Here is a 24,307-nt window from a genome sequence, read left to right as displayed (position 1 = left end):
CAAAATTAAAAATGAGAATAATGATACTAGTAAAAAAAAGTAATGAGCGTGATTGCTCAAAAGAAAAACAATGTTTTTAAAAATGGTTCTTTTAAAAAGAGATTGAATAATCAGCAGAATACTTTCAAAGGAAAGGAAAATAATAGGATTAAATGTCACCACTGTGGCAAAGAAGGTCAAATAAAGCAGGATTGTTATAGTTATCACTAAATAATAATAATAACAAAGAAAACAATAATCAAGCTCAAACCGCAACATCAGCCGGCATTGCATTTATGGTAAGAGACGTCAAAGATACGTCGTGTGGTTTTGTTTTGGATTCCGGTGCAAGTGACCATTTGATAAACGATGAGTCGCTATACGCGACTTAGTAATGTCAAATTGTTGGAAATAAAGAGAAAGAATCTGTTTAGTGATAATAGTCTTTTAGATAATCTAGAGCTATCAGGAGAAATTTGCGAAACCTAGATTACCCTTCAAACAATTTAAAGATAAGACTCATATTAAAAGACCACTATTTATTATACACTCGGATGTCTGTGGACCAATTACTCCAGTAAGCCTAAATGACAAGAACTATGTAATTTTTGTTGATCAGTTCACAGATTATGGTGTCACTTACCTAATGAAACACAAGTCCGATGTATTCAATATGTTTCAAGATTTTGTAGCAAAAAGTGAAGCTCTTTTTAATTTAAAGATTGTTAATTTGTACATTGACAATGGTAGAGAATATCTTTCAAATGAGATGCGTTAGTTCTGTGTTCTGAAAGGGATTTCTTATCATTTAACAGTGCCACATACACCTCAATTAAATGGTGTATCAGAGAGAATGATAAGAACAATTACAGAGAAAGCTCGTGCTATGGTTAGCGGTGCAAATCTCGATAAAAGCTTTTGGGGTGAGGCAGTATTAACTGCAACTTATTTACTTAATAGGACTCCAAGCAAAGCACTTGGTAATATCTCAAAGACCCCATATGAAATGTGGCATAATAAAAAGCCCATTTTAAAACATTTAAAAGTATTTGGTGCAACTGTATATGTGCACAATAAAAACAAGAAAGGAAAATTTGACGATAAGTGATATAAAAGTATTCTTGTGGGCTATGAGCCAAATGGTTTTAGATTGTGGGATGCTGTTATGGATAAGTTTATTGTTGCAAGGGATGTTGTTGTCGATGAAACCAATATGGTTAATTCAAGATCTGTTAAATCTGAAACAGTATTCCTGAAGGACAGTAAGGAAATAAAAGACACTGAGTTCCCGAATGAAAGTAAGCAATATGACAACACCCAATTCCCGAATGATAGTAAGGACACTAATTTTCTGAATGAAAGTAAGGAATCGAGCAACCCGAATGATAGTAGGGAAAATGAAACAGCAGAACAATCAAATGAAACTGGCACTGATAAGAATCTAGTTAGAACTGACGGCATTGAAATGAGAAGAAGTGAAAGACTAAAAGGCAAGGCCCAAATATCTTGTGATGAAGATGATAGTAGCTTAAACAAATTTATACTAAATGCTCATACTATTTTTAACGATGTCCCAAATACATTTGAAGAAATTAAATATCGGAATGATAAATCTTTTTGAGAGGAAGCTATTAATACAGAGTTAAGTGCTCATGAAATAAATAATACCTGGACACTGACAAAGATGCCTGAGAATAAAACTATTGTAGATAGCAGATGGGTATTTTCTGTTAAACATGATGAATTGGGAAATCCGATTAGATATAAAGCTGAATTAGTAGCAAGAGGATTTACCCAAAGATACCAAATTGATTATGAAGAAACATTTGCCCCTGTAGCTAGAATTTCAAGTTTCAGATTTATACTATCTTTGGCAGTACAAAATAACATGAAAATCCATCAAATGGATGTTAAAACAGCTTTCTTAAATGGTACGTTAAAAGAGGAGATATACATGAGACTTCCTCAAGGTATACCATGCAATGGTAATAACGTATGTAAATTGAACAAGGCAATTTACGGACTCAAACAAGCCGCTAGATGCTGGTTTGAGGTATTTGAGCAAGCATTAAAAGATTGTGAGTTTGTGAACTCTCCTGTAGATCGCTGTATTTATATTCTTGATAAGGGTGATATTAAAACATATATGTATTGTTATATGTTGATGACGTTGTAATAGCTACAGAGGACATGACTAAAATGACTGACCTAAAAGAAATAAAACATTTTATTGGCATAAGAATCGAAAGGTTCGACGATAACATTTATTTGAGCCAAGCTGCATATATTAAGAGAATTTTGAATAAGTTTAACATGACTGATTGCAAAGCAGTTAGTACACCCTTACCGAGTAAATTGAATTATGAGTTACTTAATTCAGATGAAAACTGCAATGCTCCATGTCGTAATCTCATAGGACGTTAAATGTACATAATGCTATGTACACGTCCGGATTTAACCAATGCAGTAAATATCTTGAGCAGATACAGAATAATGCAAGAATAACTCCGAGTTATGGCAGTACTTGAAAAGAATACTTAGATATTTGCAGGGTAGTATTGATATGAAACTGAATTTTAAAAGGAATGCAGCATTTAATAATAAATTAATTGGTTATGTAGATTCTGATTGGGGTGGTAATGAGATTGATAGAAAAAGTACCACAGGATACTTATTCAAAATGTTCGACTCAAATTTAATTAGTTGGAACACAAAGAGGCAGAACTCAGTAGCAGCGTCCTCAGCTGAAGCTGAGTATATGGCCCTCTTTGAAGCCGTGAGAGAAGCTCTATGGCTGAAATCACTTATGAATAGTGTTAATATAAAACTAGAAGACCCCATTAAGATTTACGAAGATAACCAAGGCTGTATTAGTATTGCAAATAACCCCTCCTGTCATAAACGATCAAAAAATATTGATATTAAATATTATTTTGCCAGAGCAAGTAGAAAATAATGTAATTTTTATTGAGTATATTCCGACAGAGAACCAGCTTGCTGATATATTTACAAAACCATTGGCAACAACAAAATTTGTGGAACTGCGAGACCAATTGGGACTGCTGTAAGATGACGAAGCTGTTTATTGAATTTCTATACATATATATTTTTTGATCTCTTAAATTAAAAGTTAATCGTTTGTAAAAGATTTGTAGAAGTTATCTGATCAGGTTTTTCTGGGTTTTCCCTGATCCGTGTAGCAAATGCTAGATAATGTATAAGCTTCCCAGAATGCACACCAGCCACATTAGAATAAGTATATGTATGTAAGTTAACAACTAAGAGTACCAACACTTTTGTCACCAATACACAAACACTAGTACTTCATATAAACAATGCTGACGCGCCCCAACCGAGTTCAGCGCTCCGCGCTTCGAACGGTCAGCAACAGCAAACGGACACCCCTTATCCGGGGTTCCGAGCTATGTTGCATAAATGCTGAGTCGGCTTGCCGACCATGGGTTTATGGCGTGATGCATTGGAGCCAGAGTAGATCCACACTTTCATATTCTTTTGTATTCAGTCTTAAGCCAGAGCTTTAATAAAGAGCAGCTATTCACTCCGGCACGCAGCCGTAAAATATCATTTTATTATTTGAATACTCTCGCTGAGCCAAAAGGCCAGCGATCGACAAAGAGGGCAAAGTCACGCCCTCCAACCTAAACTTCGTAAGAAGATATAAATCCCTGGTGGCAGCATCGTACCGGATCCCACGGGAAGGAATATCCGCACGTCAGGAGGCCATAGGACCAACCACGACGGAGGAACATATTAATTTGTATATGAATATTGTTATGATTTATTAAGTTTATTATGGAAGTAATTTTTAAGGGGGCGTGTTGTAATAGCCCTATTCTAGTATACAAAAATAACTTAGACTAAAATACTGAAATGTATTATTTATGTTATAAGATACGATCACACTCGTTTAGTTTTCTCTCTCCTTTTTTTTTTGATCTGCCTAATGTGCATGTGGTTTGGTGTTGCGGTGTAAAATAAAATATCACATAAAAGTATAAATATCAATTAACTATTTAATTAAACACTAATTTACAACAAGATTGAAGTTAAAATTCTCGCCTTTTAGCATTGTAACGATCTGATTTCTTGGTTTCTGCTCGCTTCGGATTGCAACGGCTAGCTCAGAGAGTTTGTTTGTTCGTCCCACCAAATTTATGATTTGTGTGATTGACCGACCAAAGAGAAGACAGAGTTTCTGGTAAGAATTATTTAGTACCACTTCGAGTTCCTGCGATCCTCGCCTTCGTATGCGCGTCGTCGCCCCTTCGTCGTCCCTTGGTCCCGTGTCGCTCTCGACAGCGTATTTGTGCCGGCTGGACTGGGACTTAGGATGTTATGGGACCCTTACTTGTCTCGTTCTGCGTACTTTAACTGTTCACTATTCCACGCACTTTTCCTGATTCTGTCCTTTTCTTGAACGACTGTGTTATTTGGTTCTGTTTGGTTCTCCGCGATCTGTCGATCTCCACGTACTTGCACTGATCGACTGTGTCCGCACCTTCTGAGTCTGTTCCGACTGCTCCGGCCGCACTCCCGTGTCCTGACTGCGCAACTCGCGCCCGCACTCTGCGCTTGCTCGTATGACCTACGCGTGTTCAATTGACTGACTGCCCCGAGCTGCACCTCCGCCGCCTTTTTGCGACCTCTGTGCCCTTGGCCGGTTCGAGTCCAAGGTCCAGCGCGGTACCGTTAGTTCACAGTCTCTCCGCTTTGCCGGGGTCCAAGGTCCATTATTGCATTCCAGCCGTCTTAGCTGTTGCTAAGCCGATCTCCTGAACCCGGATTTTTGGGGAGTTTTAAGACTCCTCACAGTATCCTTACCAGAAAAAGATTTATGCTACGTACCTGTACAGCTCCTCAACAACTCAACCACGCATTCCTCAGTAAAAATCCTTGGAACTTAATAGAATCCGTGGTCGCGAGCAACAGCACTGCAATGACCCAATTCCTCAAACATAGAAAACGCACTTGAGAGCGATAGTCGAGAACTTCCCATTGCTTAAATAATGTCAAGTACCTCAATATATTGCCAAAAAGATAAACCGTAAGGGTTTGCGGTCGCATCCATGCACCTTGTGGTTGTCTACACTAGGGTTGCAATTGGAGACAGTTTTCAAATGTCTCTCGCCGACAAATATCGTATTCAATAACAATCAAGCACCATTTGCTAAACGGTTTTAGAGATTGTTCCACTCCTGGAACACCTACGACTGCAACAGAACAGCTGAAATATTGAATGACTTTCCGCATTGCTGCTGGAAGCTGATCCTGCAGATTGCGCCAGTTGATAGCTTTATCTTTCCACGTTTTTGAAGCATTCATTTTGGTGAAACGTTCCGTCATAGCTGGCTAAACCGATCTACGATTAAACACCGTCAACAATTAAGTTCAAAGTATCATCTAATCTTTATGTGAAGACAGAAGAACGAGAAAGACTGCATACCGATGCCGGTAAGACTGCATACTTTCCTCATTATTCCAGTGGAATAAGTCTATTTTATTTTATCGCTTTTGCTATCGATTTAATTTTATGTATAAGTATATATATTATAAGTATCATCGCTAGGAAGTTGATATGTGCGATATCTAGCCTGAGAATTGGCTAATCATTCTTCTTGTTACCCGTGAAGTGAATAAATGAAAAGTTGAAAATTCTTCTTCTTCTTTACTGGAAAAGCCGATCTGCCCCATTTCGACAGCGCCCTGCCCCAAAATTTGGTCCTTCGAGCTGGATTTCCACAATATAGTTTGCATCGGCGCTATACCAGATAAGTTCCAAGTCGACTGTGTGTACATATATACGTGTGTTGTAACAAACAGATTTGCTTGGTCTGCTCGCTACGGAATACGTGCGGCTAGCTCAGTAGATTTTGTGCGTTCGTCCCACCAAATTTATAGTATAACGTGATCACCCGGTTACCAGTAATAACACTTGCAGTTTTCGTTCTGGTGTCTTTATTCGTGCTTAAACTAACAATGGAATCTGATTATCTAGAATTGTCCAACGGCCTCGTTCCACTATCTCGCAGCTCTCATAGTCCTGAGTGGCGCGGACCTTCGTTGTTGGGCGCTCGTCACTCGGGCTGAGAATTGCTGTCCTACGCAGACTCACGGCAGCTAACGGTTGTGATCCCCGAGGCAAACGCCTGTGGAACAGCAGCACGCCAACCCCACGTCTGGTTTGGACTGGTGGCGCCGGTACCACGCCTGCTTTGATCGCACGGACACACCTAGGCTATCGCCTGGTTCAAGTACGCGTTCTCCTACAGAGTCCAGTGGGTCTACACCACAATCCCTGCCGCTTTTCCTGTGCCCTTCTTGGTTTTGCGTCGCCTGTTGGATGCCTCTGGGCTACTCGTGCTTCGTCGTACTGGGCCTCAGCTACCTGCGTCTCAATTCGGAGACTTTCTCGTCCCGAACGTCTTGACGTAGCGATCTTGCTCCTTATTGACTACCACGGCTGTAGCTGCTCTGCTGACTTCGTTCTTACGTTGTTGACTGGTATACTTGTTCTCGTTGACTGTCCCGCTTCCAGCGTCTGGCGTGCTTATATAGGCCTTCTCTAACGTTTCATCCCTTTGGTCTCCAGTCTTCGGATCCAAAGTCCACGATTTTACCGTTGGCCCGGTCCAAAGTTCGACTTGTCCCGTTATTCGCCTTTAACCCTTCTGACTCTCAAAACTCTCTTTTCTATAAGTTCAGAGTCTCCACACTCTCTTTCGCCGCTTCCAGAGTCTCCAAATTCCCTTCTCTCAAAGTCTCCAAACTCTCTTTCTTCAGCTCAGAGTCTCCAAACTCTCTTTCTCCAGGTTTCGCACTGACGCTACTTCTCGTTGACTTGTTGCGTAAGTGGCAACGGCAGGCCCTCCTCATGCGATCACCATCCGCATTTGTGCGGAGTTTCAACTCCTTACAGTGTGCATATAATTTGCGTGTTTGCCGGCTCCGTTTCGTTTTCCCGCCAAAAGGGCTCGAAATCATCAGCACAACCCGGCAACCATCGTTTAAATACATAGTATATAAATACACTCCAGCTCCTATCCCAGCAGCCTACATATATTCGTACACATCCATACAAATATATATGTTTATGTGAGAGCTTCTGAAAGCGAGTGCGGATGTGCCAGGAGAGCCGACGCTAAGCAGTGATAAGCAGTGACAGGCTCGTTGGCGTGCCTGTACAGCTGCTATCTACCACCACGCCATTCCCTTCAGGAATTTTTCGAAGTCATAGACGTGCTGGCAAACGACGCAAGAGGCGGGCGGGACGTGGTCAACGCTGGGGATTTCAACGCCTGGGCAGAGGAGTGGGGCTCAGTCGACACGAACGCAAGAGGGCGAACCCTTCAGGAATCCTTCGGGTCTATGGACGTCGCTCTCCTGAATACGGGGACGGACACAACTTCAGTCGAGCTGGAGCAGGGTCGGCAGTAGACCTCACCTTCTGCAGTTGCTCGCTTTTCCAGCGCGCACAATGGTCCGTCAGCGACGTATACACGTCAAGCGCCCGCAAGGCGATTATCTGCGACATCACCAGCAGAGGATCTTCCACAGCCCCACCAGCGAAGAGGCACTTCAACCCAAAGACGCTCCAGCGGGTAGCGTTCCTGAGGGAACGCTTGGGAGTCCCGACATCGGTGAGAGCCCCTGACGAGAGTAGTTGAGAAGGCATGTACAGCTAGCATGAGGCTGTCGAGAAGCCACCACCGCCACCGGGAACCAGTCTATTGGTGGACCGACGAAATCGCGGAGGCTCGCAGAACTTGCCTTCGGGACAGACGGCTTCAGCAAAAGAAGCACGGCCACCCCTATAATGAGATTCTGAGGCAAGAATACGCTGGCAATCGAAGGGCATTAAAGAGATGCTTCGGCTGCTTGAGATTCAGCCGAGCAGGACCCTTGAGGATCAGCTTATAAAATAGTGGTAAAAATGTTAAGCCAGGCGAAACCACTGAAAACAGACGACGCGGTCACGATGGCATCGATTGTGGAACATGTGTTTCCAATAGTGCCCTCGGATCCGCAACCTGCGCACGCGGCTCCAGGAGACTTGTCGCAGATAGCGTTCCGACCGGATGAAATTCGTAAGGTCGCAAAGGGCATGCCGTCGGGAAAAGCGCCAGGGCCGAATGGAATTCCAGACATCGCCGTCAAGCTAGGAATGAACGAGCACCCGGAAGCATTCGCTACCGTCTTGAACCAGTGCCTCACGGAAGGCTTCTTTTCAGAGCGCTGGAAGAGATAGAAGCTGGTGCTGCTCCCCAACCCTAACAAGCCTCCCGAGAGCCCATCCTCATACAGACCGATATGCCTGATTGACCACATGAGCAAGGCATTCGAGCGCTGTATCAGCCTCAGACTGCACGAAGCCATCTCCGCTGCAGGGGACCTCTCGGAAATGCAGTTTGGCGTTAGGAAGGCGATATCGACCGTGAATGCTATAGCAACTGTCAAGGAGATCGCCTCGAAGGCAATTGAAGGCAAAAGATGGCACGGAGGCAGCAAGAAGTACTGCTTGGTGGTGACCCTGGACATTAGAAATGCGTTCAACTCGGCAAGATGGGGCGTCATCATTAAAGCCTTACACCTCCTAGGGGTACCGGACGCTCTGGTGGGCATAGTTAAGTCCTATTTCAGCGACAGAGTGCTACTGTACGACACAGACGGAGGCACACTTGAGCACAGGGTAATCTGCGGGGTCCCCCAAGGCTCTCTACTCGGGCCGCTGCTTTGGAACGCAATGTACGATGGGGTGCTACGGCCACTATCACGGAGAACCAAGGTGATTGGCGATATTGCCGTGGTAATCGTGGCAAAAACCGTTCAAGAAGCTGAGAGTCTTGCGAATGCATCAATCGGCATCAAAATGGAGTGGCTCTTAGCGGTCGGCTTGGACATTGCACACCACAAAACGTAGGCAAACAGGTACATTCAGCCACCATCCGAGTCGGAGGCACCACGGTCACGTCGGCGCGAGCGACACGATACCTAGGGGTTTTCTTAGACACTATGCTATCGTTAAAAGAGCATCTGGCGGAAGCGAGCAGGAAGGCGTCAAGCGTCGCTAGGGCCTTAGCGCGAATAATGCTCAACTGCATGGGCCCAAGGCAGGGACGAAGACTCCTCCTGCAGTCTGTCTGCAGGGCAAAAGCACTATACGCAGCCCCAATATGGGCGGAAGCTTCAGAGAAGAGGTCCTACATAAGGAGCCTGGAATCTACGCACAGGCTGTGTGCCCTAAGGGTGTGCTCCGGCTTTCGGACAATTTCCGACGACGCAGCCCAAGTTATAGCTGGAACTCTGCCTTTAGACTTGCTGGCCTTGGAGGCGAAGGAGATATATCACGAGGTTAAGAAGATTGTAGCACTGTAGGCGAAGCCAACGCCAGAGCTAACAGCTCTGAAGGGGTAAAGGATCTTTAGGATCATCCCGGATGTGGTCACATAGACGCGAAGTATGCCTCTGGAGTCTGCCTTCTAGATCTCAACATTCTAGCTTTTATAGTTCCTGAGATCTCGACGTTCATACGGACAGAAGGACGGACAGTGCCAGATCGGATCCATTGATCCTAATCAAGAATATATATACTTTATATGGTCGGAAACGCTTCCTTCTACCACTTACATACTTTTCAACGAAACCAGTGTACCTTTTTACTCTACGTGTAACGGGTATAAATACACAAAGGACAACATCTAGATTAAGAATATTGAACCATATATTTTTAAGCATTTACAATTTCATGTACATTAAATTCTTTTCGGCACTGCAAGATCTACATAGCGTACATACCATCAACAAATCAACGCCTGACAACTGGTAGCCTTCCCTACCAAAAAAAATAGTGTCCCAGCTGTGAAATTGAAAATTATTTATCTATTGGCAATACAACGGCCTGCCAAGAAATGGCTAGAAGAAAATGGCTTACTCGTAGAGGTGACGCGTGCGTGTGATTATGGGCACTTCAATTATTTTTAATTAAACAACTTTCATGTATTAGAAATCTAAAAACGAAAACGAAAGAATGTGCTGACGCGAAATGTGAAGAAGGTCAATAACTATCACTAACCTTTTGACGGACTATCTATGACAAGGTGATGACCATTTGGCACAAGTCCTCTTCTAAGACAAGGTAACTTTTATACCTACATAACATGACATTCGAGCCTCACCACCTTCTAAATGTATTGAGACTGTCGGGCCTCTCGCCCACATCAAAATATAAAGCTTTACTGGATGCAGTTTCTCTTTCTCGTTTCTTCCGCAAGTATCCATGGATCATTTTCAACCGTCACCAGAGCTTTCAAAACCGGCACGTTGGCACTATCTACCGTTCTACGACGCTTGAAGAACCCCACAATACGTTGGCAGCCCGGGTTTTCCTTAAAATTCACATATCGAAACTCTGATCTTTAGGTAAATAAAACAGTGGAAAACGTAAACGCAGAGCCAGCGCAATGATACAACGTAGAAGCATGTCGCACCCCAGGCAGGTGAGTAGTGTGACGTATAGAATATACGCACATAACATATCATGTAGAATTAATGGAAATAAAGAAAATAATGGAAATAGGAAAAGCAAATTGAAAGATGAAATGAAAGTTAAGATAAGAAAGAGGGAATCCTGCACCTTTTCAGTAGCACCTACCTGGGAGTCGCCTGCAGTATCATTTTGGTGCACCGAGTCCATTTTCACTTGAGGTAACTATACTATACTACTTCTCATTAACAAGAAAACTTTGAAGCCTCTAAAACTTTTTGTTGAATTAGAGGCTTTCGAACCTCTTAAACTTCTTGTAGTATTGGAGACTTTCGGTCCTCACACGTCGCTTAGAAGTATTGGAGACTTTTCAGTCTCACAAACTTATCGTAAGTTTCCCTTTAAGCACAACCACACTCTTGAAAAATGTTTTGATATTTTTTCAGTTATATATTTGTCTTGTAAATTCCTATCGGTGTGCTAACAATTTGTTTGCCACATCCACTTTTTTTTTTGCTTTTTTATTATTTATTGAATCTTCCCTTTGTGTTAAGAGACTAACAATAAGTGTTCAAATCTTAATCTAACTTAATTAACTTTCACTTAGTGATAGTTTTTTCATTAATGCCCTAATAAGTTTATTGCTGGGCTGGGAGGTCGTTGCGGTGCAGCCGGCTTTGACTGCATACTCGGATTAGTTTTCTTGCGAGGGGATTTGTATGGGTGGTCAGCTTTTCGTTATACTTCGTTTTTTCTCAGCTATTACTTCGATTACTAATTTGATTTTTAGGTCTCTGTGTATGTTTTCGTTCCGAAGGTACCACGGCGCTCCAGTGATAATTCTCAGAATTCTTGACTGTGCTCGCTGAATAATGTCTATGTTACTTCTGGATGCGTTGCCCCACAGCTCGGAGCCATAAGTCCAGATAGGTTTTAAGACGGAGTTGTATAGAAGAGCTTTGAACTCCAGACTAAGTGGAGAGCGAGCATTTATGAGCCAGTGGAGGTTCCTTGCTTTAAGTTTAAGATGTATCGATTTGGCTTCTATATGTTTGCGCCAAGTGAGCCGCCTGTCCAGATGAACACCCAGATATGTTACCTCGTCGGCTTGTGGAATGCATATGTTATTCAAGACCAGTGGTGGGCATGTTTGTTTGTTTAAGGTAAAGGTAACCTGCTTGCATTTTTGAACATTTATTGAAATTCTCCAGTCGGCAAGCCATCGTTCTACAGATGTTAAGTGTCGGGATAGGAGTGCCGTGGCTTTTATTGGGCATTTGGAGCGACTGAGTATCGCGGTATCATCAGCGAACGTGGAGGTTGTTAGATTGTAGTCTATGGGGAAATCCGCCGTATACAGGGTGTATAAGATTGGACCCAGTACACTGCCTTGCGGCACTCCAGCTTCGATTGCGCAATCGCGTGAAGTGCTTGTATCGCATCTTATTGCAAACACTCTGTTATATAGGTATGACTTCAGTAGCTTATGTGTGTTTTGGGGCAACAGCTTGATTATTTTAAACAAAAGTCCATCGAGCCACACTCTGTCAAATGCCTGCGCGACGTCTAGAAAAATGGCTGTGCAGTATTCTCGATGTTCAAAAGCAGTACGAATTTCTGACGTGATTCGATTGACCTGTTCGATGGTTCCATGTTTTTCTCTAAAGCCAAATTGATGCGTTGGAAGTGTGTTCTTTATTCTAAGATGAGGGCTAATCCGAAGGAGTAGCATTTTTTCAAACAGCTTTGAAAGACATGTTAGTAAGCTTATCGGTCTATATGATGATGGCTGCGTTTTATCTTTTCCTGGCTTTGGAATCATTACTATGATCGACTTTTTCCATTTTTGAGGGAAGTATCCAAGCTTGGCGATTGCGTTGAACAACAGGCAGATGTGAAGAATAGCACACTTTGGGAGTTCAATGAGCATTCTTGGAGTTATTAGGTCGTAGCCAGGCGATTTTTTGGGTTCAGTTGCTCTTTGATAACCTTTGCTAGTTCACATGGTCGGAATTCAAAGGGTTCTTGAGGATCTAGATTGGCTGCTATTAAAGGAGGGAGAATAAATGTGTTGGTAGAGGGATTTGGTCGGAATACATTTTGTAAATGGTCAGCGAAAGCACTGGCTCTTTCTTCATCACTTCGAAACCAGGTGCCAGAGGGACTTCGTAGTGGCATAATTGGCGCTATTGGAGTCTTTAGGTTTCTGTGAGCTCTCCAAAGAGGGTACTTAGTGCTGGTGGGAGAGAGTTGCTCGATATATGAACGTTGGCTGTTTTTTTCCTCTTGTTTGAGAGCATTGGTAAGCCTGCGTGTGGCTATCTTAAGCATGTGCTTTGTAATTGGTGATCTATTAGACTGCCAATCCCTTCGTAGGCGTAGTTTGGTTTTGCATACGTCACTGGCGGGGTTGAAGCCTTTGCAGCCGAAACTAAAATGTTTCCAAGAGTTTCCGTTGACTTGTCTATATCCTCCTTTGTAGATAATGCCGTCGTTAGTTCTATGTGTGAACAGACATACTTTTGATACCTTGGCCAGTTTGTTCTAAAATTTGTGAGTCTATACGGTGGGTCGACGATGTGGGGGCGAGTTAGCATATTTAGAAAAACAGGTGAGTGATCTGATGATAAATCTGCTAGTGCTTCGGCGGTGACCATGTTGCGGGGGACATGTTTAGTAATTGCAAAATCGATCAGGTCTGGGATTTTTCTTGGGTCTGCTGGCCAGTATGTAGGCTTACCCGGGGATACATAGTCTAGCTTGTTTTCTGGCTTCGTAAGCGCATTGTACAATTGCTTACCCTTTGGCGTCACAAGTCGAGATCCCCAATGGGTGTGCTTGGCGTTATAGTCACCCGCTGCGATGAACCTGTCACCTAGTGTGTTAAAGAATTCCATGAATTGATCCTCAGAGATTGGAAAGCGCGGTGGGCAGTAGACTGCGGCTAGAGTCGTTGAACCATTGTTGAGTTGTAAGGCTATGGACGTAGATTGTAAGTAGTTTTTGTCAAAATTGTTTAAGTGGTGGTGTTTTATGCGATTTCTGATGAGTATTCCAGTGCCTCCATGAGCTTTACCATCTGGATGATTTGTACCATAGAACAAGTATCCTGGTATATGAAAATTGTTTTTATTTGTGAGGTGCGTTTCTGATAGTAGCATTACGTCGATGTTTTTTTCGTAAATGAACTGTGTGAGCTCTTGTGTATGCCGTGAAACGCCATTTGCGTTCCACAGAGATATCCGTAGGGAAGCCATTATGGGGATTTTGAAGATACAAGAAGTTGAATCAGGATATTTTGGTTTTTCATGAGCTCTTGCAAAGTATTTTGCATGAACGTCATAAAGTCTTTCATGCTTTGCTGTAGGGATAGCATCATAGCTTCGATGCCACTTTGTTGTGTTTGTTGGATGTTTGTCGGTGTATGTTCGGAATGAGCAGTTCTTGTCGGTGGGGCGGGCACTTCTAGTCCGGATTTTAGGGCGCTAGCGAAAGAAATTGTTGGAGTAGTGCTTGGGAAAGTTAGGGGTGGTTGAAAAATCGGTTGCGGAGAGTAGAAATTGACTTTGTTGTATGTATGTGCTGTGGCAATACGTTTGTTTAGGCGGCTCTTCAATTCTTTGTACACCACACAGCCTCTGTAGTTTGCAGTATGTTTTTCCCCGCAGTTACTGCATTTCTTCACAGACTTATCGTCCTTGTTTTTGGGGCAGTTTGCGGTAGTATGAGGTTCGCTACAGACAACACATACGGACTTAAGGGTGCAGTATGCCTTGGTGTGGCCGTATTCTTGGCAATTAGTACATTGAACTGGATTGATACGTTTGTGCGGCTCCTCCACGGTGATCCTCCGATGTAGCAAGTACTGTAAATTGTATATTGGGTGCACTTCGTTTTTCTTTAGTGCCTGGAGCTCTGGTTCGAGTTCTATTTTGAATAGTGGCTGCGGAACTTTGTCTTTGTTTAAAATATTAATAGCTGTCTTTGCAGAAAAGTTTTTGGCCTTCAGAGCCTCAATTATCTCAGCTGGTGTCACTGTTGCTTCAATGCCCTTAAGTACTACCTGTAGCCCTTTGCAACTTTTTAATTGGTATGTGTAGTAGTTTTTACCAGCATCATTTAGGTATTTAGTCACTATACGGTGGTCTGCTTCTGTTTGGATCTGTAGTTTTATTTCATGAATATTTCCTTTTTTAAGTGGGATAATGTGGAATTTGCTGTCACCAATCAAAGCAACGAGTTTATTTACAAGTGCATTTGTACTTTGTTCTCGTATGAAAATTGGTGGAGGCCTGGTCTTTTTTGGTTCCCCTACCGTTTTTTCGTTGGGTTGTTCGGTCGCAGAATCTGCCAAGATAGCATATCGGTTTGAATTATTTACTGCAGAGTTTTCATTGCCGTTGCTGGTTCGATTGATTTTGGGTTGATTACCTGCCTTATTGTTTTGAGGGCTGAGCTTTCTCTTGATTTGGATGTAGCGATCCATGCCAGTCTGCACAGTCGAAATCGACTTCTGCTTTTGTTTTGATTCTTCTTTGCGTGCATTATTGTTGTTGCAAACGGTCAGTGCTGCTGAATTATTTACAGCTGGCACAGCGATAATTAGTTGGGCCGCTGACGAAGTTGTTGTTGTGGTAGCAGTGACAGTTGCCAGTGAGGTCACTGCACTCGTTATTGCAGTGTTACAGTTACCCGGGACGGTCGTTTGGCGCTGCGAGAGGAGCGGGGTAGGAGAGGCGGTCTCTTCGCTCCACGACTTGTGAGCCGAAGCAGGCAGAGAGGGAGAGCAAGAACGCGGTCTGTCGTTCTCTGAGGGCAAAAGTTTCGAGTTAGTTGAAGGTGAGGGTGCTCGATCACCGATTTGCGGTGAGACGAAAGAAAAGTATGCATTGTTGCGTTGTAAAGAGAGCCGGCGCTCGTCTTGTTCACATTGTCGCTGAGAACGTATGTCGTTTTGATTCATTGTTCTAAGTCCACATATAACAATTACCAGAACAATATGGAATAATTATTTATTTTAGTAAATAATTACTATAGTCAATAATTGTTAGTTGTGCAAACTGCACTTTACACTTTGTGTTTAACTTTCACTATACTGTTGTAGTTTTTAGAACTTGCTATTCGTAGCTTGAAAGAAACACGTCTGCACTCGCCGACGTTCGATTCCTGACCCCATTTTCCATTTAATACTTTTATTTTTATCAATGTGCCTGATAAATGTAAAAATTTCTTGCTTGGGTCTCTACCAGCTGAGTAACGGGTATCTGAGAGTCGGGGCACTAGAGTAAATATGAATACTAGATTCGTTGAATTCGTTTGTTACAGGCAGAAGGAAGCAATTTCGACCATATAAAGTATATATTTTCTTGATCATGATCAATAGCCAAGTCCATCTGGCCATGTTCGTCTGTCCGTCCGTATGAACGTCGAGCACTAAGGAACTATAAAAACTGGAAGGTTCAGATTAAGTATACAGACTCCAGAGGCATAGACGTAGTCCAAGGCTGTTACCCCATGTTGCCACGCCCACAAGCCGTCCGAAACGGCCACTTTTGAATAATGTATTGATATTTTTTCAATTGTTTATAAGTCTTGTAAATTTCTATTTGCAAAAAAACTTGTTGCCACGCCCACTTCAACGCCCACACACTGCCAAAAACTGTCAGTGTGGAAGTCTCTCCTTCGCACTTCCAATAGGTGAGTAACGGGTATCAGATAGTCGGGGAACGCGACTATAGCGTTCTCTCTTGTTTTTACTTTACAGATTGTCAAAATTACTACATTTAGTACTTGTTAAATTCTATTTCACAATGAAAAGTTGATGTGTTTATCGGAACGTACTTAATTACGTTAAAAAACATTATTGTGTTTGACAACACAAAATAGCTGAACTGATTATACACACAAGCATCCTTAATGATGGTTGATGAGCCGTAGATATATATTATTCTTAAAGAACACGAAATTAAATTTTAAAACAATTCAGGCTATTAGGCGTGTCTTATTGTCAACTAAATCATAAATAATATTTTTTCGAGTAGTGCAATAGTGCCGTCCAAAAACAACGAAACTAAATGTATAAAATAAACAGGAATAAAAAGATTCAGGTCGAAAAGGAATTTCATTGCATCCACTTCCAATTGCCCAATGTAGCTCTAATTTTGACTTAAAATAGTATACTGCCTTAACAATTAAACTTACCCTGAATATATAAGCAAATCGAACTCTCTTTGAATGGTACCCCATATTCAAGGCAATATTCCTTAAAGCGACTTTTTCAATGTCGTCTTTTCCTTTATTCTCTGTAACAAGAATTACGCACAACCGTTTTCTTTGTCGGTTCCATTCAGTCGGGCATACACCTATAAAACAATGTAAAAACAATTTACTTAAAAACAAAATGTAATAATTTTAAAGACTTGATCTGACTGTATCTGTATGTATCTTTGATAGAACTATATAGAATGCTATAGTCGTGTTCCTCGACTATCAGATGATAAAATCAAATAAAATTTCAAAAGTGTGGACGTGGGGTTTATGTGCGTTAGCGTGGGCGTGGCAATCATATTCAGCATGTAAGCGTGGCGACATGGGTCAACAAACTTGCGCTGCATCTATGTCTTTGGGATCTGCATGCTTTATCTCGACGTAAATTAAAAGTATAAACTAGATTTGTTGAAAAGTATGTAACAGGCAGAAGGAAGCGTTCCCAACCATATAAAGTATATATATGCTTGATCAGGATCAATAGCCGAGTCTATTTGGCCATGTCCGTCTGCTGGTCCGTATGAACGTCGATATCTCAGGAACTACAAAAGCTAGAAAGTTGAGATTTGGCATACAGACTCCAGGGACTTAGACGCAGCGCAAGTTTGTCGAATCATGCTGCCACGCCCACAAACCGCCCAAAGCTGCCACGCCCACACTTATGAAAAATGTTTTGATATTTTTTCAAAGTTTTGTTAGTCTTGTAAATTCCTCTCGATTTGCCAAAAATCTTATTGCCACGCCCACAAACCAAAAACCAAAAACGGTCAGTGTTGAATTTTCACCTTCTCACTTCCACTAGCTGAGAAACGGGAATCAGATAGTCGGGAAATTCGACTAAAGCGTTGTCTCTTGTTATACCCCTTACTCGTAGAGTAAAAGGGTATACTAGATTCGTTGAAAAGTATGTAACAGGCAGAAGGTAGCGTTTCCGACCATATAAAGTATATATATGCTTGATCAGGATCAATAGCCGAGTCTATTTGGCCATGTCCGTCTGCCCGTCCGTATGAACGTCGAGATCTCAGGAACTACAAAAGCTAGAAAGTTGAGATTTGGCATACAGACTCCAGGGACTTAGACGCAGCGCAAGTTTGTCGAATCATGCTGCCACGCCCACAAACCGCCCAAAGCTGCCACGCCCACACTTATGAAAAATGTTTTGATATTTTTTCATTTTTGTATTGGTGTTGTAAATTTCTATCGATTTGCCAAAAAACCTTTCGCCACGCCCACTCTAACGCCCACAAACCGCCAAAAACTGTCAGTGTTGAAGACCTCCTTCGCACTTCCACTAGCTGAGTTACGGGTATCAGATAGTCGGGGAACTCGACTATAGCGTTCTCTCTGGTTTTATATAGGCCTCGAGCCAGCAAACTAGTTAGAAGAAAAAGGATTCCGATTTGTCGATCCGTATGAACGTCGGAGATCTCAGTAATTATAAAAGCTAACAAGTCCATCTAAATCATTCAATCCCAAAACTTTTTTTTTCACATTTGTATTAGTCCTACAGCTTTCTCTTCATATGCCAAAAGCATTTTGCCTACGCCAAGTATTAAATTCTCTGACAATCTTGAGTTTTGTCTAAGTTTCTGATCTACATGTGTAATCATAACTGTCTAGCTCGCATAGTTACCGAGAACTTTAAGCTGATACGGTCAGACAGACAGGCGGACGTGATCGAATCAACTCGGATAGTGATACTAATAAAGAGTATATATGTATACTTTATTGAGTCAAAAAAGCTTCCTTCTATCCTTCACAACAACGAATCCGGTAAACTACTTCTTTGTTAAACTAATGAATAGAATAAACGCGATTATTCTTCTAAAACGAACTTGCGCTGCGCACGCTTCACTAAAATATGCATGCTTAATGAGATCACAGCGGGCGGACGAACCGATATAGACACATAGACAGAACGACTCGGCTGATCAAGAATAGGGTCGTAATTGCTACCACACTAATTGCCACACTTTACTTATATATCTGTTACTTGCAATATTGCGTACTGCTGTCGCTAATCCTCTTTGCGCTCATTTTCCCTCTTCAACCGAATTACCATGGCTGCTAAAAATTCTAATATTGTTACCGCTGCTGCAAACAAGGTTACATTTTTAATTGCTGCAATTTATAATAGAGTAGAACGTTTAGCGGACTTTGTCAAGCTCTTCACTAACTTCGTTTGACGATTTCGTTTTGCATATGAGGTTGGAACTGATCGATGATCTACAACAAACTTTATGGAAAATTATTTATTTAAAAGTAAGATGATGTTCTCGTAATGTTCTTAGTTCCTCGCTTACGCACTCCCTCTTTAACCTTTGCTGACCGCTTTTCTACGTGTGATTGTGGCCATCAGCATCGTCCACTCCGAAATGGGGTACCGACCGATAGAGAAGCTACAGCCTGTAGCATCATGTCTGCGAGACAACTGAACTCTTCTTGAATTCAACGATCATATTCGCGCTTTAAATGGGTTGGGTACAACAGAGCAAATCGCTGGACGCATCTTCGTTGTCCGGCGAGTCAGGCCAATTGCCTCTGACTCATACCATTCCGTAGAACCATCTGCATTTCCTGTAACGTTTGCTGCTCTTCCGGCACAGGATCTTATTAAAGATGTTCTATAAAATCCTGATTCGCAATTTAGCTTCAACTTAAGAAGACACTGCTGTTATGGCCTCCAATATTACCAAAAGTCAGCCCTGCTTAAACATTGATATGTGCAGCTGGGACATACCCCAAAATCTTAGGTTCGCGGATCCAGATTTGAATCGTTCTGAACGCATACATTTTTTGATTGGCGCAAGACTTTTCTACGAAGTGCTGTGCGTCGGCCAAGTCAAGCTACTCCCGGGATTGTTTGAATTATTTCTGGAGGTTGTGGGAGCAAGATGAGCGCGGGCTCTCATCGATCAAAGTCATCGTATATTTTAAAGTATGCTGAATTAAATTGATTCGTTGCTAGCCACGTATAATATATGTTCTATATCTTCTCCGGCCTGATTACCATCATCATAACGGTATGAAGTGGGTAGTTTAAAATCAACATTGAAAGCAAATCAATGGTAGATGATAAATAGAGTCATGCAGACTAGTTTAAACCGCTAATTGCGGAAAAGTGTCTGACAATAGAACAAAATATTTAAATTATAATCGAAAAACCACGAGCTCCATGACCATTCGGAAAAATATCTCAAACGCATTGGTTAACATAGGTAATCAAAAGGGATTTCTGACTGCAAACGAAAATGGAAGATCACTTTTATGTTATGCTCCCCGAGTTAATCAGTTAATCGATTTTGTGTGTTGTAATCTAATATCTGCATTAACACTATTGGACTTGTTATCATATCACTCTTCAGAGCTCTTAACTCATCTGCAAATCTCGGAGATAATCGAGCACACTAAAAAGTTAACGTCCCAAATAAACTGGCTTATGTGAAAAAAGTATGTAAGTTCCCTACAACATAAGGTAGATTTATCGTCACAGTTATGAAGGAAAAAAGCACAACGACAGTACAATATATCTTAAAAATGTATTCCATCCAAACTGTACAGCTAAATTATTCTGGGTACCAAGGCCGAATCCGAGACGTAGTGAAAAAATAATAAAAAAGCAATTAAAAGTCAAAATGCCTCCAGGCGTCACAGTCTAAATAAGTCTAATTGAGCTAACAAGTTTAAGTAATATCATCACTTAGCTCTTTAACGGGATAAACCGACTTGATTATTTCCCAAGAAGTGGGAAACATCGATAATACTAATGATACCGAAGCCAGGGAAAGATTGTACAATTCGTTTGCACAGACCAATAATCGTACTCTCATGCTTGTCTAAATCTGAGCAGAATGTTATAAGGGCACATTAATTTGGATTTTAAGAAAATTATAGAACTATAGAGTAAGCCAACAGATGCGATGCCTAAAATCAGACTGATTCAGCCGGAAAACACTCACAAGTTACTTGAATTGTACCTTTATACCCCTTTGAGCAAATTAAACTTGCAGACGATACGGCGATCCCAAGTTGATTCAGATGTCATCTTCTTGTATTAAATACTATTGCATAATAATATATGAGCAAAAAAAAGTATGACAAAAAATCCCTGAGTTAAATTCCCTAAGCCAAGGAAAATCCCTGGACTCTTTTCCGTGAAAGATAAAATATCGAAACAAAAAGCGATCTTATACACCAAACTAGTTATACCCGTTACTCGTAGAGTAAAAGGGTATACTAGATTCGTTGAAAAGTATGTAACAGGCAGAAGGAACCGTTTCCGACCATGTAAAGTATATATATTCTTGATCAGGATCAATAGCTGAGTCGATTTGGCCATGTCCGTCTGTCCGTCCGTATGAACGTCGAGATCTCAGGAACTACAAAAGCTAGAAAGTTGAGATTTGGCATACAGACTCCAGGGACTTGGACGCAACGCAAGTTTGTCGAATCATGCTGCCACGCCCACTCTAACGCCCACAAACCGCACAAAACTGCCACGCCCACACTTTTGAAAAATGATTAAATATTTTTTCATTTCTGTATTGGTCTTGTAAATTTCTATTGATTTGTTAAAAAACTTTTTGCCACGCCCACTCTAACGCCCACAAACCGCCCAAAAACTGTCAATGTTGAAGACCTCCTTCGCACTTCCACTAGCTGAATAACGGGTATCAGATAGTCGGGGAACTCGACTATAGCGTTCTCTCTTGTTTTTATCTGATAATCAGATCTAATAAATAAAACCAAGTTTGTGACCCGTACCGCGCACATTAAATACAATTAACGGAAAAGCAATATAGACCATAAAATTAATAAACATTTAATAAACGTATATGCAGTATTTTAAACTCGAACGAAGAGTCACACTGGATCGAGCAGGATGGCCACACTGACACACTGGCAAATGCCACGCAGGCGACGGGCACACTAGTCTTAGCCGGCGCCTATATAAAGCGGGCGGCAGGGTATGATTCACTTAGCAGTCGACAGCAATCGGATGAGGTAAGCTAACCTAGTAGCACGCATCCAGTAGTCAGCTTCTTTGATAACGCATGATCAGTAGATCTGGTAATACATCGGATTCGGACCACCGATACGTCTCTCTCTTGTGGCCAACCTAACAGTCCCCAAGGTATCTATCTCACGCTCTTGCAACTGCAAAATACTGCAACTCCTCTTTTATGTTTGCAAACAGCTCACGTCCATACCTTTAAAATAAGTTAATATTTTCTTTTTAATTCGTCCTATTATTTTTTTAGCGATAAGGCAGCACATTTTAACCACTCCCACTCTTAAAACCAGAAACTAAAATTATAATTACAACAAAGGAGTTTTTTCTTTTGACAACATAACACGCGTAGGCAATTACACATCTCTGAGATGTAATTGTATATTTTAGGAACGGGTTTCTCGGTTAATGGCAAATCATTTGGTTAATGGTTTTGGTATTCGTTTTATCATTTGTCTTCTAGCTTCAAAGCGAACGGTCGTGTTTTTTTTTGGCGCTCCGAATTTATTTTTGTTTTGCCAAATCCAGCGGTGGATATTAATAAATTCTTGAATAATTCAATTTCGTAATCAGTACTGGTTAAAGTTCCGTTCGCTTCGCGAGTGAATCTTTTGTGATTTATGCATTATTTTAATAAATACATTTAATCTGTTCTCTTTCTATCTTTTCGTTTTGTTTACTCTCTCTTTCGTGCGTTCTCCGTAGTGCTGTTTGGTGCTCTTTTTGTACTTAACTGCAAGGTGTACCCGCTCTCCCGCTCTCCCGCTCTCTTGCTCTCCCACACAAAATCCTAAAGTGCAGATTGCGCTCTTTCTGTACATTTTTTGATTTTGTCTTTTGGTGAACCCAATTAAATATGGAAACCAATGTTGTCTGCTTCCATAACAAATGCCGTCAGGTAATAAAGCCTGAGCAGTCAAAAATGACCTGTTGGCTATGTGATAGAATGGTGCACACAAAGTGCGCTGGCTTCAACTGCCGAACAAGTGATGACCTAACAAAAGGCCCCAATCTAAAATACTGTTGTGATACTTGCCAAGGAGTTGCGATTGAAATGAAACTCTTTATGCGCCAAACTAAAGGTGGCTTAAAAGGACTGATCTTCCTTCCGCGCTAGATTCACAATTTAATAGCCTCAAGCTATTAGAAGAATCTCCAAAGCGCAAGAAAGCCGCTGGTGGTAGGCTGCTTAAGGGGAATGCCCCGCAACCTTCGGAAAGCGATCAACAGGACTCCACAGCTGATCAGTTGACGATCGCAGCAAAACCCTCCAGTGTTGCTTAGATCGGCAGCTAAAATAGATTCGGAGCAATCCGATCAATCCGTTGTGGAGGGAGTCCAGCCTGGGATTGCTACAGATTTCGTTTTGTCTGCACTGGTTTCTCAACCGGTGATTCCACCCGTCCCGAATAGTTTACCACTACAATGGAATATTGAGTCCGGACTACCGGCACAAGTTGGCACTTCAGAAATACACCTGCAGTGCCAAAACCCCTCTCGGTGGTTCCACTTAAGAAACAAATTTTCGTTTCTCGGCTTATATTTTGGACATTTTTGGCCGGATAGTATGGTTGTGAAAGAGTTTTTTTTTTTTTTTTAAACGCGCGAGTCCCACGGCCACGCCTCCCGCCCAACCGACCGAGGGGCGCTGCCGTGTATCGTACGGCTCGAATCGCGGGAAGATAGACGCAATATAGAAGACAGTAAAGGACGAGGAAATATATGTATGCTAGTAGTAATATCTAAGAATTCGTTAAGTACGTTAGTATTGATCGCTTTAAAAACGGCAGAGAGTCAGAATTAGAGATAATAGGATAGAATCTATTATAGTCAGAACATAATACTCTTTAGGGATCATGCAACTCATAGTTAGATCTACAATGATTTAAAATTAGAGGTACGTAATTTCTAGTAAATCTGCTTGGAACAGTGAAGTTTAGCCGACTAACCAAGTCGGGACTATCCACTTCACCACGAATTAGGTTAAAAATAAAGACTGTTCCAAGCATCGTTCTACGGTTAGCTAAGGAGGGTAAGTTAATTAACATTAATCTATTCGAATAAGGAGGTAATCTACGGTTTGCATCCCCATTAAGGCGCCGTAAGGCAAAATGTAAGAAGTTCTTTTGAACCGATTCAATGCGGTCCGAGTAAACTTCATATTGTGGACTCCAAACAGGTGATCCATACTCGAGGATCGGACGGACTAGAGAAATAAATAATGTTTTGGTCAAGTAAGGATCATCAAATTCCTTTAACCACCGTTTTATAAAACCACCCCTGGCCTTATTGACAATAGACGAAATATGGTCTGAAAATTTAAGTTTAGGGTCCAGAAGAACACCAAGATCATCAACATGTGTGATTCTGTCCAAAGAGCAGCCACTTAAAGTGTAAGTTGCGTGCATTGAGTTGGCACGACAAAAGGTCATAACTTTACACTTAGAGCCATTTAAGTTTAATACGTTATCACGGCACCAGGTTTGAAAGCAATCTAGATCGGATTGTAAGTCCAAATGGCGAGAAATGTCCTTATATTGCAAGCA

The 24,307-nt window shown here is 41.7% G+C and overlaps 1 protein-coding gene across 4 annotated transcripts in view; it reads right to left on the bottom strand.

Annotated features, from left to right (window-relative positions):
- The window catches only part of LOC120447063 (dnaJ homolog subfamily C member 16), a 412,134-nt gene that overhangs the window by 162,946 nt on the left and 224,881 nt on the right, over positions 1-24,307 (bottom strand). For all 4 annotated transcript variants that reach the window (XM_039628657.1, XM_039628491.1, XM_039628573.1 and 1 more), the window contains one exon: positions 16,682-16,842. In XM_039628657.1, the coding sequence (XP_039484591.1) occupies positions 16,682-16,842 (161 nt within the window). The remainder of the gene's footprint in view (positions 1-16,681; positions 16,843-24,307) is intronic.

Source organism: Drosophila santomea, chromosome 2L (genome assembly GCF_016746245.2).
Source record: "Drosophila santomea strain STO CAGO 1482 chromosome 2L, Prin_Dsan_1.1, whole genome shotgun sequence".
Taxonomy (NCBI): Eukaryota; Metazoa; Arthropoda; class Insecta; order Diptera; family Drosophilidae; genus Drosophila; species Drosophila santomea.
The sequence above is the reverse complement of the archived record's forward strand: the minus strand, read 5'-3'. Positions and strand labels throughout refer to the sequence as shown.